Source organism: Primulina huaijiensis, chromosome 1 (genome assembly GCF_012295235.1).
Source record: "Primulina huaijiensis isolate GDHJ02 chromosome 1, ASM1229523v2, whole genome shotgun sequence".
NCBI classification, from domain to species: Eukaryota; Viridiplantae; Streptophyta; class Magnoliopsida; order Lamiales; family Gesneriaceae; genus Primulina; species Primulina huaijiensis.
Genome location: NC_133306.1, coordinates 22,266,358 through 22,281,161, shown reverse-complemented (window position 1 = coordinate 22,281,161; position 14,804 = coordinate 22,266,358). Strand labels below are relative to the sequence as shown.

Sequence of the window (14,804 nt, the reverse complement as noted above, 5' to 3'; positions counted from 1 at the left end):
TGATTCTGAAACAAACTGGGAGTTGGCAGAATTTTCCTTTGCTTTGCGTGTATACTGCTTCCACTTTGCCTCCACAATTTGGGCATTTTCCCGGGGCTTTTTCTTTCATAATCTCATCGTCTTCTTCCTCACAAACGTAAACCATCCGCATCCAAATTGATCTCCGTGTTTGTTTGCCTATTTGCTTTTGTTTAAAGGGTGGTATTTGTTGAAGTTCTTGGGTTTGCATGGGATTATGGAATGCCGGGTTTCTGCGTGTATATATAATATGTGGGGATGTGGCGATTTATCTAGAGAGAAGGCCAAATACATATTTTTACTTTGAAAAAAAAAAAGTCTGAAAGACGACCAGCATTTCAATTAATGAAATAAGAGAAAGGGGAAATTAACATACACGTTTTTCATTTTTAGTCATTATCGATAAATTTATAGTTTGAACTATTTATAACATTCACATTCATTTCGAGTAATATTCACCATAATGATGACATGGCATCAGACATATTATTAATGCTCGTCACCACTATCATCATTTTTTCGATACTTTTCATTCTTTGAAAATTGATTAAAATAGAAGAAAATTGCAAATTAATTGATTATATATGTTGTAAATGGTTCTCTTTTCCAGGTTAATATACTATTTAGAAGAAATTCAATACGTAGATGATTATGAACGAAATGGTAAGCATACTCGAGTTCGTAATGTTTCGGCCAATTTTGAAAGTGGTTCACAAATTAAATTGACATTGAAAAATACAATATGCATGGGTCAAAATTTATGGGTAGATAAAGCTTCAAATGAAAACTTGTACCAAACTTTTAATTAGCACAATATTCACGCCTGTCAATTTCGAGGATAATACCTCCTCTAGAACCATATAAACAGTATTTTCAGATGTGTCACGCCATCACTAAACAACACAAAAACTCCAGTGAGATGGTCTCACGAGTCAATTTTGTGAAACAGATATTCTATATGAGTAATCAACGAGAAATTATTACTTTTTATGTCAAATATATTAATTTTTATTGTAAATATGAGCATGATTGATCCGTCTCACGAATAAAGATCCGTGAGACCATCTTATAAAAGACCTACTCCAGTAACAATTACTCCCGATTTATTATATTTTTGATCTTGTAATTTGTATATATTTTTTATTATTATTAACATGTTATCGGTCAATTTACAATATTTAGTGTACAACTTTGCATTTTTTTTCAGTGATATATAACCAGTCTCATGAAAAATGATTAAAATAGAAAAAAAAATACAAATTAATAAATTAAGATTATTAATTAACTAACAACAAGTCTAAAATAAAAGACATATAGGTTACTTGATAAAAAAAAATGTGATTTTCTTTTATTTTTAGTATGATATATACATCTCTCGTAAATTAATATTACAATCACATGATCTTCTTCACCTAAAGAAAAACGTGGTATTATCAATAATTGTGTTATAATTTAGAAAACGAGGTTTCACCTAATTTCGTTTAACATTCATTGTGTTCGCACCCCGAAAAGTGGGAACCAAAATTATATATTTCTGACTTTATATATCAATGAAAAATATAGGGGTGGGGTGATCAAATTTTAAACCACCTTAACCAAATCAAATTAGAACATGTCTATTGTAAGACGGTCTCACGAATCTTTATCTGTGAGACGGGTCAACCCTATCGATATTCACAATAAAAAGTAATACTCTTAGTATAAAAATTAATAATTTTTCATGGATGATCCAAATAAGATATCCGTATCACAAAATACGACCCCGTGAGACCGTCTCACACAAGTTTTTACCATAAAAAATTATCTAATTTTTTAAATTCAAAAAATATATATCAAATCTCACCGCATGCAATGGTCTGGTGGCAATCTGTAGGGAAAAAACCGACCGACTGTAATTCGATAAATTTATATTTTTGTTAATTAATAATGATACACATCATATTCATTTATTATTTAACATAAATCTAAATCACCAATGTTATAGAATAGGACGTTGGATGTAATTATTTTATTTCACTTTCGTCCTATTAAAATTTACACTCGTCCCTCCTAAGATTTTTTATATATTTTTCGTCTCGCTAACTTTATTTTTCTGGCTCCGTAACAATATTGAGTCAAGATAAATCTCATTTACTTAATAATTATGTATCCAAATAAAATGTGAGTAGAAAGTGTTTGTTTTATCATTTTATACAAATACAAACTTGTATAATTGAATTAAAATTATAAGGAAGATCATATTTAAGAGAAAACTTTAAATGCAGAAAAATTTTAAAATTGAGAATATGCAATTATAAATTGTACAAAACTTAGTAAAACATTAAAATTTAAAATAGAGAGCATTGTATCCAAAAGTTTGGTCGTGTAAGAAAAAAATTTGAACATATATAATATTAGTATAGGATCGAGCATTTACCGCTTTATAAAAAAAATTATAATCGGTTCTAATTGTACACCTTAAATCTTTTAAATCGTATAACAAGTCAAACATCATGTCTCAACTACTATACTTAGTAGAGACAATTATTGCACCCAACAATTTTCGTCACGATAATTGCACTTTTTGAAATCATTGAGAATTGAAACCGTGACTTTGAATCCGATACCAATTATAGGACCGAACGATTGTTGATTTACCAAAAGCTATAACTGATGATAATAATGCAATTTAAATTTTTTAAAACCGTACAATATGTCAAGCATCACGTTTCGATTGTTCTATCGATAATGAATAATTATTTCACCAAGCAATTATGCAAGTCTAGGCAAAATAATTGAATTATCAATTAGTCAACTACGTACACGAGTTATAAATAAATTGCCAATATTATTACATAATAAAATAAGCTGCATAATAATTATATAATTAGTGAAATAATTGTATGATAAACACAAAAAGGGCCACTGATTAAGTTTTGTAATAATCAATTAATGGACATTTTTATTTTATTTTTAACAAAAATGGCCATTTTAATTTAGTTAACTTGTTTTTAATTATTTATTAATTTGTTTTAATTATTTATGAGACGAAATTACTAGTAATTATATGACCTTGTTTTGGTTGGATTTTCAACCTTCAATTGAATATATTAGCGTGAAAGGTGGAGGATGAATTCGAATTTGATTTTAAATGTCAGGTATGTATTTAAATTTTACCCTAGTTTTACCTATATATACACTCTTAATTTTCGGCGATTTACAATAAAAGGAACCAATATAACATTTTTTGTGAATATTTAAAATGAAAAATTAGCAACGGAAATTATTTTTTTTCACTAATCACATTCAATATTAACATATAAAAAGAATATGTCTCTTGTGAGACGGTTTCATAAATCATAATGCGTGATACATGACATTCATGCTCATATTTATAATAAAAAGTAGAATTTTGATATAAAAAATTATACTTTTTATTAGATGACCTAAATAGAATATCTCTCTCATAAAATTGATCAGCGAAACGGTGTCCATTTAAATTGTAAATGTGGCCAACCCTGTATTAAAGATATGCATAAAGGAATAGTAAAAAAAAGCTCCAGTACAAAGATCTTCATTAATGCGTGAACTGATTGTATACCACCACTAATAAATACATGAATGAGTGACATGAGTTTTGTGCGTATAAAACCGTATAAAACAATGGATTGTACGTCATTCAATTTCTTGTAGTTTATTGAACAATAATAGCGCAAGAGACGTCAATAGTGGGTTTATGGGGTCTTTTTAAAAATTAAGAACGCCCGAGAGAATCACATGCAAAAAAACCAAAACCGATGTTTCTGTTTTAAAAAAATTATAAATTGTCATGCCTTGAACCTGGAGCACGGTATCGACGTTGTTTTCAAATAAAATTCAAAAACAACAAGCCTCATAGTATATAATTTAACTAAAAACCAGTATATTATTTCATGACGAAATTTGTTCTTACATCCCAAAGTACGAATCATTAATCAAATTCATCAGCGGAAGATAAAATTTTTCATCATAAGGACAACAAAAATCAAATAATAGCAACACTTCTAAATATCTCTTTTTCATCAGCCCAATATTATGTATGATCTTCCTCTACTAGTTTCTTTTCATTCTTATCTGAAGAGGAAAATGAGAGGGTGATTGTTTGGGGAAACACTCAGCAAGTGTGGGTCAATCATTCACGCGATATCGAAATATACATATAATATGAGTTCAACATTGCCAATTCGCCGCACATGTCATGACATGAGTCAATATATGAGACAATCAGATGTCGAAACAAGACATAGACGCATATCATAAACTGAGTATAAACTTATACATATCATTGTTATTCATATCTTTATCCATGGTATACTGATAAGTCCCTAATTGTTACTCGTCTAAGGAGAAGAGGCCATATATTGGTTATTATAACTCACCACATCAGGACTTTGTCTTATCTTATCATGTTTCGGAAATTTCTCAACCACTTTTAATTCGAATCCTAACAATGCATGTTCAAGATTTCATAGAATAACAGAAGAATCATACGGAACGAAAGCAGAAACATCATTATTTTAAAACTTATATATAAGCCCACTTACCTCGATCTCAGATTCATATAGTGGAAAACTATTATGAATCATCATCTATCATCAACTTCATAGCATAGCTTAAGAATTATATATCATAATTTTTTTAAATATCCACAAGTTCATAATAACCAATATATCCACATGAAAGACTATTATTTTCAGTGGCCTTCAATCTTTATGTCGCTACTCTAATTTAATAAAAAGAATAAGTAGATACTAGTATGGAAGGGGATAAGTTGACGGTGGCAATTTGACAAAATGAAATGAATTGGAATAGCATTAAGTAAATTTGGTGGTAATAAAATATAAAGTTTACGACTTGTCTCTCTACTTTCTTTTCAAGAAGAAATGAAAGTGAATTAGGATGATTTATATATTACAAAAAAGGGAGATGAAAGGTTGACAATTTAATTAGAAGAAAATTATTATCTCATTGAAAGGAATTTATAAAAATGAGTTACAACATTTAAATAATAATAATTTTATATTAAATAGAAACAAATCAATTTGTAAACATGCTTTCTTTGGAAGCTAAGAAGAAAGAATGAACATTGTAATTTATTTATTATTGACCGGATAAAAATGTGCCTAGAGCGTGGGATTATGGGAGATGTTAGGAATTTGGTATGTCATGGTAATTTATGACTAATAGTAATTAGGTTTTAAAGATTAATTTGAAGTCTAACCAACAATTTTATCACATGAGAAATCAATTATCTATATTGATAATTTGACATAAAAATAAAATTTTCACTTTATTTAGTGCAAGAATAATATCTTAATTACTTTCTGATAGGAAAAATTAATATCATGATTGAAATGAATTTATAAAATGTATTATAATTTTAAATATTAATAGTTTCACATTAATATTGAAATTAAGATAAATCATTAAACTGAAATTTAAAATAATGAATTAACTCAAAAATGGTATGTTGTCTTTGAAGGTAGAATTTATTTTTAATTCTTACTATATGTACCACAAGTGAAACAAAATTTAGCCCAAAAATGAAATTAGAAACCATAATTTTCTTTCACTAGTAAATAAAAAAAAATTTTAAATACATTTTATTTATTACATCACAAATTTGGTCATGAATATCACATAAATACTTTTTTCTGTTTTTTTTAAAAAAGAAAAATATTTGAAAACCCTGCTGAAGAAATATTTTTAAAAACTAATTATGTATCCAAAATTCCAAACTGACCAATATTTTACCTATTTAACATATTGTTTATTATGCCGGTTTTGATTTAGATTGGAATTTATACCGATATGGGCGTGAAAAAATTAATGTTTAAATCATAAGAAAAATGAAATGATAATAAATGTATAAATAGACCATTTGCATACTAGCAGTAATTCTTGACCCCCAAATCAAAGATGAATTATTGAATTGCAAGTGCAAAACTTGGCTTTGTTTGCTACAATTCAATGTTGACAACTCCTAGCTTTTCCATTTTCGTCTAAATCATGTAATCAAATTAACAATATCATGTTAAATTTTATAACTGTGTGGTTAAAAAAATCGTCGTAAAATGTACATGTGACTAACAATTTAATTATAAAAATCTAAAAATGATATTAATAATTTAATATATATGCGTGTGTGAAATATCTAAAAATGCATATTTATATGTATATGTATATGTATGCGCGTGTGAAATTAGAAACGTGTAATTCATGCGATTCACGGCCGGAAACAACGGGGAAAATGTCCACTATACGTCTATACGGCATATAGTAATTATATTTGATATTTCTCCTAAATTATTGTCACGGAAATCGTAAATTTGGTATTTTTAAAAAAATCATAGCATTTCATTGATCAAAACTGCAAATATCTTATTCCAAAGCCAGGACTATTAATACTAAAGAAAAAAATTAATACAATAATCATTATATATAAAGATTTTGACAATCTTTTTCGCTTAATTTAACTTTTGAGATTAAGTTAGGCCTAAGTTTCAATCTTAATATGATATCATGAGAATTTCAAGTTTTCACTGTTATATGTTGGGCTGCCCATAGTTGGGCTACATGTTCTGCTCATGATTGGGTCACTTGTAAACTTCATACTCCAGATGTTCATTCTTGAGCATGAGAGAATGTGTTAGCTATTTCATATTGTTAATTGTCTCACATCGGTTGGATAAAATCACTAAGAGTTTTGTATATGGACTTAGACAATTCTCCCTCCGCAAGCTTTTAAGGTTGAGTTAGGGTTAAGTTTCAATTTTAAAAATCATAATTAAGTATGGTGATTAATTAAGAGAGATGAAAAAAAAATGTCAATTTTAATCATGTATGTAAACATGTCACACATTTTTACTTCTAAATGTTTTGTCAGATTATTTATAATCATATAATTATGTTTTTTTATTATCAATTTTAGTTATTTTTTTCAAAATTATGTAATTAAATGACTAATATTATACTTAAAATTTTCTAAGTATGTTATTAAAAAAATTTCTTGAGATATATATTGTGATTGACAACGTAGATTATAAAATTTACTAATGATATTAGTCATATAATTATATGATTTTGACGAAAAAGAATAAATTAAAATCGATATAAAAAAATATAATTATATGAATATAAATGATTTAACGCTAACTAAAAATAACTAAAATTGTCATTAAAAACAAAAATTTACAACAGAATCCAAAATAAATTTCAAATAGGTCCACAAATGATCGATGAGGAAGGAAACTAAGTTATTAATTTTTTAAAATTAGATAATTAACCAAAACGGAGCCTTAATAATCGTACAAAACCAGACGCTTGGAACAGAGAGTACAAAAATATTTGCGTTTGAATCTGAAGCAAATGGGGAGGAAACACAGTCTGAGTTGGCTTCCAACGTCCACTGCATGAACCTTTCCGCCGCAGTAGGGGCACGATCCCGGCGCCTTCTGCCGCCCCACCTCCGTCTCCTTCTCGTCGCATCCCAGAAAACACATGCTCGCAATCTCTGACGGAGATCGGATTGTGGTATATTTTTTACCAAAAAGGTTCTTGATTTCTTTCCCCTGTAATGTTAATTATGCTGTGTGGATTAGGGTATTAGGCACACATATAAGGAGGAGAAGGATCGCTCAGGAAAACTCGGCGCAGCGCCAACTGGGTATATTCGAATGGGGTCGTGGCTGACGTGCGCGTAAGGTGCTGGTTAAAGGGTGCGCCGTCATTTGACTTTCCATGTCATCAGTCTGTCTCACGCGGCCTTAATGTACAGGTCTGATTCCTTTAATTTCAGGAAAAATGGTATATGTTACATTGAATAATATTTTTAAAAAAAATAGATTTTTTGTGAAAAGTTTTTATGAATTTTTATACGTGAGACGATCAATCTTATCGATCCATTCAGAAACTAAACGGGCATCGTTCCATTCAGAAATGGACACACAATTTTGATTTTGTAAGTTCATATTTTTGTTCTTCCTTTTTTTTTTTGTGCTTTTGCAGCATTGAATTTATCCTAAGTAAAGAAAATCATTTTGCGATTAGGAAAGTGCGAAACCTGCGTGACAATCATTTCCTTGTCATATTAAAAAAAATTTCTTAAAGTATCGAAAGCACTGATCGGAACCCTTTTTACAGAAAACCATCATTATGTTAGGCATAATTTTAAAATCAGATGGACACACCGCCGCTTGCTGTAATCATATCATGTCTTTATATTCTTGATGACCACAATCAGTCAAACAAAATGTTTCTAAATTGCTAGATACAATAATTTCAAGTGGAAAGTCCCTTTGTCTTGTAGTGGTGAAGTGTATGATTATAATTATTACAAGTTTACATGAAGGATGAATTCTTTATCATTCGCCACATATGAATGGAAACTTGATGGAAGTCAGAAGTGCACATTTTGGATTGTCTTTATCTATATTTTTGGATCGCAATTCTTGTGAGGATAATATTGTTTACAAAAGGGTCTTCAAGAAACCTTTGTGGCTAGTGACTTACACCTCCCTCCTTAATCTCAAATCTGCTTTCTAATGCACAATATTTATATGTGCATATCTCATCATGAAAAAACCTACTTAGGTCCCAGTTTTAGTGTTATATATTCTTGGCAAGATCAAAAGATGGTAGAGTTAAATAGTACTAGTCTTTTGCATTTTCTGTTGTTAAATATGTTTACACTTTCAAGGAACTTTAACTTCTTCATGCTCTTAGCTTGCACCTTTTGGCTTGTTCGGTCTGGCGATAGATGCCAACGTGACGAATACCCCGATACGAGCCTTAGTCGAGTCGCATTTAAAATGCAGCCCATCCAACAAAGGCAAACATGCAACCGTTGGAAAATTTGCCAGAGGAGAGTTAAACTTACAATACTGGTCTAACAGATAAAAAGAAACTCTTCGATTTATCAACTACTCTATAATTACAGTACTATCAACAGCATTGATGAATGATAGACTATGGCATTTTACTTGTTCAATTGCAATTCGGACAAATAAAGTCACAAAATGTTGATTTAAGAAGGCGATATTAAGTTATAGAAACTGTGCTGTTAAAACAAACCATACAATGTATTAGAAGATCAGTAATTACAAACCTAAGAAAGTGAACATCTCACATGTCCTTTTAAACTATGAAAGAAACTTGGATTTCATTGGGAAGACTTGTGCCCATGAATCCATCGTTTGAACAATATCCCCTCTTTCCACCTAAACACAGCCTAACACTAATATCTCCCCTCTCCCCAGTATTAACCATGTGTAAACTTCTTTGAAAAACATCGTTTAACCATTGATCAAACAAGTTGTTAAGATAAAAACCAGACCCTTGAAAAACTTCTTCCAAGACCATCTCATCGACGTTGAAACTGCTTATGTTTCTACCCCCACAAGCCTCATGGAAAGATCGTTTGAACATGGACAAGAACATATCCTTTGCTTGGTTTTCTTGATCCGTGCTTAAACTGAAAACGAAGCGGTTCTTTATCTTTTCAAGAAACTTTGGAGAATTCCGTTGATCCATTGTGATTTCACGAGTCAAATCACTTGAAATCGGGCTCAAGTCTCCAGCCTTGTCTTCTCCTTGCTCAGGCTCATCAACTTTTACGTTGAGGTCGAACTCGTTTGAGAAGACCTCTTCAATTTCACCGTTCCTTCGACTCTTGATCCTGATCGGTGAATTCCAATCCGATTTACGCCTACGATCAACAGACACCACCCCTGAATCCTGTTTGGATTCACTGACAACTATTTTCATCCGAATGACAGATCCTGTGATATCCCTTTTCTTGTTAAAACTCAAGGAATCATTAGTTGTTAAGATCATTATATTGTTTCCTGAATCCCGTTCTCTTTTCATCAATTTTCCCATGTCTCCCCTCTCAAATCCATCATCAAGAAACTTAACAAACTCAGGATCAGCACAATCTACATCTTCGACAAGAATTACCATCTTTCCATGGTCTTTCAGTGCCTTGTGGAGCATTTCACAGTTCTGAGTCGACGTTCTTGTATTTTCCCTCATATTCATGCAGAAGACCAAATCTGAAGAACCCAGTATGGATTTTGCTATGCCAATTGCCAGTCGTCTCTTTCCAATAAAATCGTCTCCTTGAATTAGCAACCATTTATCTTGGTCGAATCCTTTAGGATCCATCAATGACTGTAGAATCGAAGGAATAATTTCCTTTTGCCATGGAAAATTTTCTTGTAATGTTTTACATATTTCAGCATTCAATCTAGTGTTTGGTGCAGCAGCAAACATGGAATTCCCAAGAGCGAGACTGATCTTTACTTCCTTATCATCCATTCTCTTAAGTGAATCCAAGTTCGGTTTGGCCGATTGGTATTTTGAATTCCCATCCTCAAAATCAAACTCGATATGGCAAGACTGCTGCCTCCTGAATCGAGGCAGAGCGGTGGAGATTTGATTAGGCTTGACAGAAGAATAACCAAACGAAATTGTATCCGAATCACCAAAGATGTTCGTATTTGGCCAACATGGATTTGATGAAGTATTGAAGTGACTTCTTCCAAGAAAGCTCTGGTTTGTAAAGTTCGCACTCGAATTATTCGGATTTTGGCTTCCACCGTGCAGATTCTGGCATTGTCTGTTATATTTTCTCCTGAGCTGAATCAAATCGTCCTGTTAAAATTATAACAGAAAATGAACCATGATCAAAAAAGATTCAAAGATTTTAGCATTTGCTAGAAGAAATATATGTAATTGTTACCTTCTCAGATGTTTCAATGCCTGGTGACTTGAGCCAATAAGGTAACTGCACGGAAGCATTCTCTGTTTTTTTGTTTAATGATAAAGAATCGTGCTGGCTGCCTTCTTTTTCATAGTTGGATGTGCACTCTGGGCAGCAATTCAGGACATCTTGGTCTTCTTCCTTTCCAAAAAATGGTCTTTTGTGCATTACATCTGGTGGATTTTCATTAAAGATGATTCTTGACTCCACGCCGCTGCATTATGTACATTAGGGACGTGAGTTTTTAAGATTAATTTTCAAAATTAAAAAAAAAAACTTCAATATACCTTTGTTTTTCTTCGTGCCAAATGATCTGAATAATGTTAATAAAATTGAGTAAACTAAGCAGACAATACAGCAAGGGAAAAAATGTGTACTCTTATTCAAACAGACAACTTTGGCACCTTTTGGAGCCAAAACATTCAAAGTACTTTTGAAAAATTACCCATAAAATCATTCAAATTTCACTAACTTGCGTCCGATCATATCAACATCTCACATATGGAGACAAACAAAGTTAGAAAGTACATAGTACGTCTTCTTAACAGAACTTTTTCACGCAGCTATGTACCAGCATTTCATTAGTTCAGACCATGAATAAATATTCACGAGAAAAGAGCAAATACATAAAACAAAAAGCGCTTTAAAACCAGCCAAAAACGGTCAATTGACTCTACAAACAAGCATAATTCAAGAATCTTTGGTTATTGTTTGTTTTGGTTTCTAAGAACAATTACCATCACAGTAAACAAAAAACAACAATGCTCTCTAATTTATTTTCTTTATCAATAACTCATTCTCATCATTTATATTTTCGTATTTGGTTAAAATACCCATGTACCATATGGTATTTACTTGGTACTATACTTAGTTACGGATAAAAACTTTAAACTCAAAATAAATATCCGGAAAGAAAATAAAAAACACCGTCTTTTCTTCCTTGGAAAACGAGAAAATCAAGAAATTTGAGCACTCACTTTGTAGCAGTAGCATTGAGACTCAACCCCAGTCCACCGGAAGGAACAGACACAGCTTGTAAACTCCATTGAACATCCAAAGGAGGTTGCTTCATTTGACACTTCATGTAAGTCTGGTAACTTGCAGTAGCCATTAACCAAACTCTTGTGTTTAAACTGTCATTATTATACCAAGAAAGCAATTTTGCTATCTCAGTAACTAAGTGATCAATAGGGCTGTAAACCGTGGCTTCCTTACCATCACAAAACACTTTTTCAACAGTCCATTTCAAGTCACCAGTGTAGATTATAACTCTACCATTTGACGCAAAAGATTCGACCTTTCTTTTCAAATCACCAATATGCATGTCCACTTCTTCTCTTTTCATGAACTGGAGTGGCACTGATGAGAAGTGAAGCTTCACAAAGTACACGGATTTTAACTCCTCAGGCACATCTCCTCTCTGTACTTTATTCATTAATTCTGCAACAAGAGCTTCGCTCAGGGAGAAAGAGTCACCGACTATTACAGTGTTTCGTCTCTTCTTTCTGAGCAAAACCTCGAAAACCAACTTGATATCTTCCTTCAGATATGAGGTATTTGCGACGGGTTTACTTAAAATACTCTTCTGAGGTGAAAAGATTAATGGGTTTTGCTCAGAAACATAAGACATCACATTGGAATGCCAGAAACTATTAGGGTTTTGATGATTATTTGGAGGTGAACTTGGAGTTGAGTAAATCCCACCAGAATAATTGTAACACTGAAAAACAGAAGAAACGGAATTAGTAGACTCCTCCATGTTATTTTTCACTGCAGTACTTGAGAAACCAGCCTCCCTCATAACCCTACTCACACTAGGGTCGTCCAAGATTGACAAAATAAGCTGTTCCAGCTCAACTTTGACACCAATCAACGGCGGCGGTGACTGCTGCTGCTGCTCAATACAACCTCTCCTCTGGTGAGCTTGAGCCCTTTTGAGAGCAGCAACAAGGGCATTAGATAAGGAAGGCTGCGCGTGAAGAAGAGGAGTAGGGGTAGCAGGAAGACGATTAAGTGCGACATTGAAGCACAGTTCTAGAGCTCTGCATTGAAGCGGATGCGAGTGTTGGTTAGGCTGAGATTTAAGGCAAGCCCTTCTGAGAGGACTGGCTCTAGAGCTCAGCAAAGTGGCGGCAACATGCAGTGGAGTGACCTGAGCGTGGCCGCGCCGCCTTGCCAGGCTAAGAGAATGCTTCAACACGGAAGCAGCCTCTGCGGAGAGGGTCTGTTGAGCTGCACAAACTCCTGCACGCATAACTTAGAACACACCCCCACCCCCAAACACCCCCCGGAAAAAAGAGTGAAATCTCTCTTTTCTCGCCGAAAAAAATTGGAAACCTGCTTCTTGGTTCTCCTCCCTCCTCAAACTATTCCCTCCCCCCGACACTGGTCCGTGTGTGCTTGTGTGTTTTTCTTCTGTGTGATGAGAAAAATGGGACGTCGTGTTTGAAACGGGGTAGTAATATTTCCTTCACAGGGAATAAATAGGTGATGTGTTGTGTTACTGTTCGGACAATAATAGTTTAGGGTGTGAATAGGTCTATTTGAAAAGGGGTTAGTTAGGCTTATGATGTTTTACACTAACGGAGGCACAAAGTTTTAGAAGAAATTATAAAATATGGAAAAAAATTATTTTTTTTTATTTTCATAAATCCGAGAGAAATATGTTACTTGTCTCATATCGGTTAGATAAAATCCCTAAAAGTTGCATATATAGACTTGGACAATCCTCCTCTATTGAGCTAGCTTTTGGGGTTGAGTTAATTCCAAATTCCAATCTTAACATGGTATCAGAGTTCAGGTTCTACCGTTATGTGTTGGATGTCACATAGTAGTTTTCGAGGTTGAGTTAGGTCCAAGTTCTAACCTTAACAAAATAATTCAAATTATTCTAAAAAAAAAGAAGAGGAAATAATTCAAATTCACCATGCATTTTATATATTTTCTTTAGTTTCTATCTTGTACACAATACTTGATTCTTTTAGCATTCCATTTATAAATTATAATTACTAAATATGTTTAGAAAGAGAAGTTATTTATTCAAAATTAATTTTAAATAAATAGTAGTATAGCAAAAAAAAAAAAAATTTTTGACGTTCAGATGTAGAAGTTTTCTTTTTTTTAAAAAAAAAAGATACTTAAAAATAATTTTTAGGAAAACTCAGAAAATGTAGCTTTGGGCTTCTATTTCAATCTCTCCTTATAAAATAAAGGGCCATTTTTCCCTGATTTATCCAAACATACAAACTGCTTGAGAGTTGAGACTCCAAAATCCTATATTAGAAAAGTAATTCTTTTGGCTTGTTTTTCCAAACAAGCTCGTTATGCTCATTAAAAAAAAAACCTTTATTTTGAATCTAAGAACTAATTTTTTTTGTAATATTCTATTTAAATACAAGAATCATGAATCTATTTTCTTCTAAATGTGGTTATTGTAAACACATAATCAAAATCCAGAAGCTAAAAAATTGCGATTTATTGCTGGTTCTGTTTTTTAGAAAAAATAAAAATATTTTTGATTAATATATAAAATATTAATATTAATTCAATGTTTTTGTAAAAAAATTGAAAAACACAACTTAGTAATTAATTTTCGAAAAATAAGTTTGTCTTTAGTTTTTTTTTAATTGTAAATACCTTCCTTCACTTGTGTTTTTGGGATTTCTTGCAAAATCGATATTCTTCAAAGAAAAAGAGGACTACGTATACAATTTGACCCCACTTTTAATTATTCAATTATTTATTTATTATTTTTTTTTTTTTAACTTTTAATTTTCCACATCACCTCTTTGAACGAAGGAGTGAACCAACAGAAATTCAAATAAATTGGTAAAAAGAAAAAGGTGGAAAGGAGGCAGAGAGTTTGTGAAGAGAGATAAAAGAAGAAAAAGTGACATGTCTGCCTTTTCATGTTTAATCATTTAATTTGTTCTCGGTGCTATTTGATCGGTCTTTCTTTGTTTGTTTTTTTAGATATAGTACAACAATTTAAAATAAACTTTTTTCA

The 14,804-nt window shown here is 31.9% G+C and overlaps 3 protein-coding genes across 5 annotated transcripts in view; 1 reads left to right on the top strand and 2 right to left on the bottom strand.

The window, feature by feature from the left end:
• Nucleotides 1-14,804, top strand: part of LOC140985014 (tRNA-specific adenosine deaminase TAD2-like) — a 58,489-nt gene that overhangs the window by 7,601 nt on the left and 36,084 nt on the right. The gene's annotated exons all lie outside the window — the stretch shown is intronic.
• LOC140962183 (uncharacterized) lies at nucleotides 7,206-7,628 on the bottom strand. Its single transcript, XM_073421088.1, has one exon. It carries the CDS (start codon nucleotides 7,536-7,538, stop codon nucleotides 7,335-7,337), a length of 204 nt encoding a protein of 67 aa, XP_073277189.1. The 5' UTR covers nucleotides 7,539-7,628; the 3' UTR covers nucleotides 7,206-7,334.
• On the bottom strand, nucleotides 9,042-13,245 carry LOC140985002 (protein SMAX1-LIKE 4-like). 2 transcript variants are annotated; one of them, XM_073452728.1, is made up of 4 exons: nucleotides 12,612-13,245; nucleotides 11,776-12,518; nucleotides 10,778-11,012; nucleotides 9,042-10,689 (listed from the first exon to the last, which is right to left on the bottom strand). In XM_073452728.1, exons 1-4 carry the CDS (start codon nucleotides 13,050-13,052, stop codon nucleotides 9,172-9,174), a joined length of 2,937 nt encoding a protein of 978 aa, XP_073308829.1. In that variant the 5' UTR covers nucleotides 13,053-13,245; the 3' UTR covers nucleotides 9,042-9,171. The 2 variants fall into 2 exon arrangements, with proteins under 2 accessions (XP_073308829.1, XP_073308819.1); XM_073452718.1 differs by having other exon boundaries at nucleotides 11,776-13,245.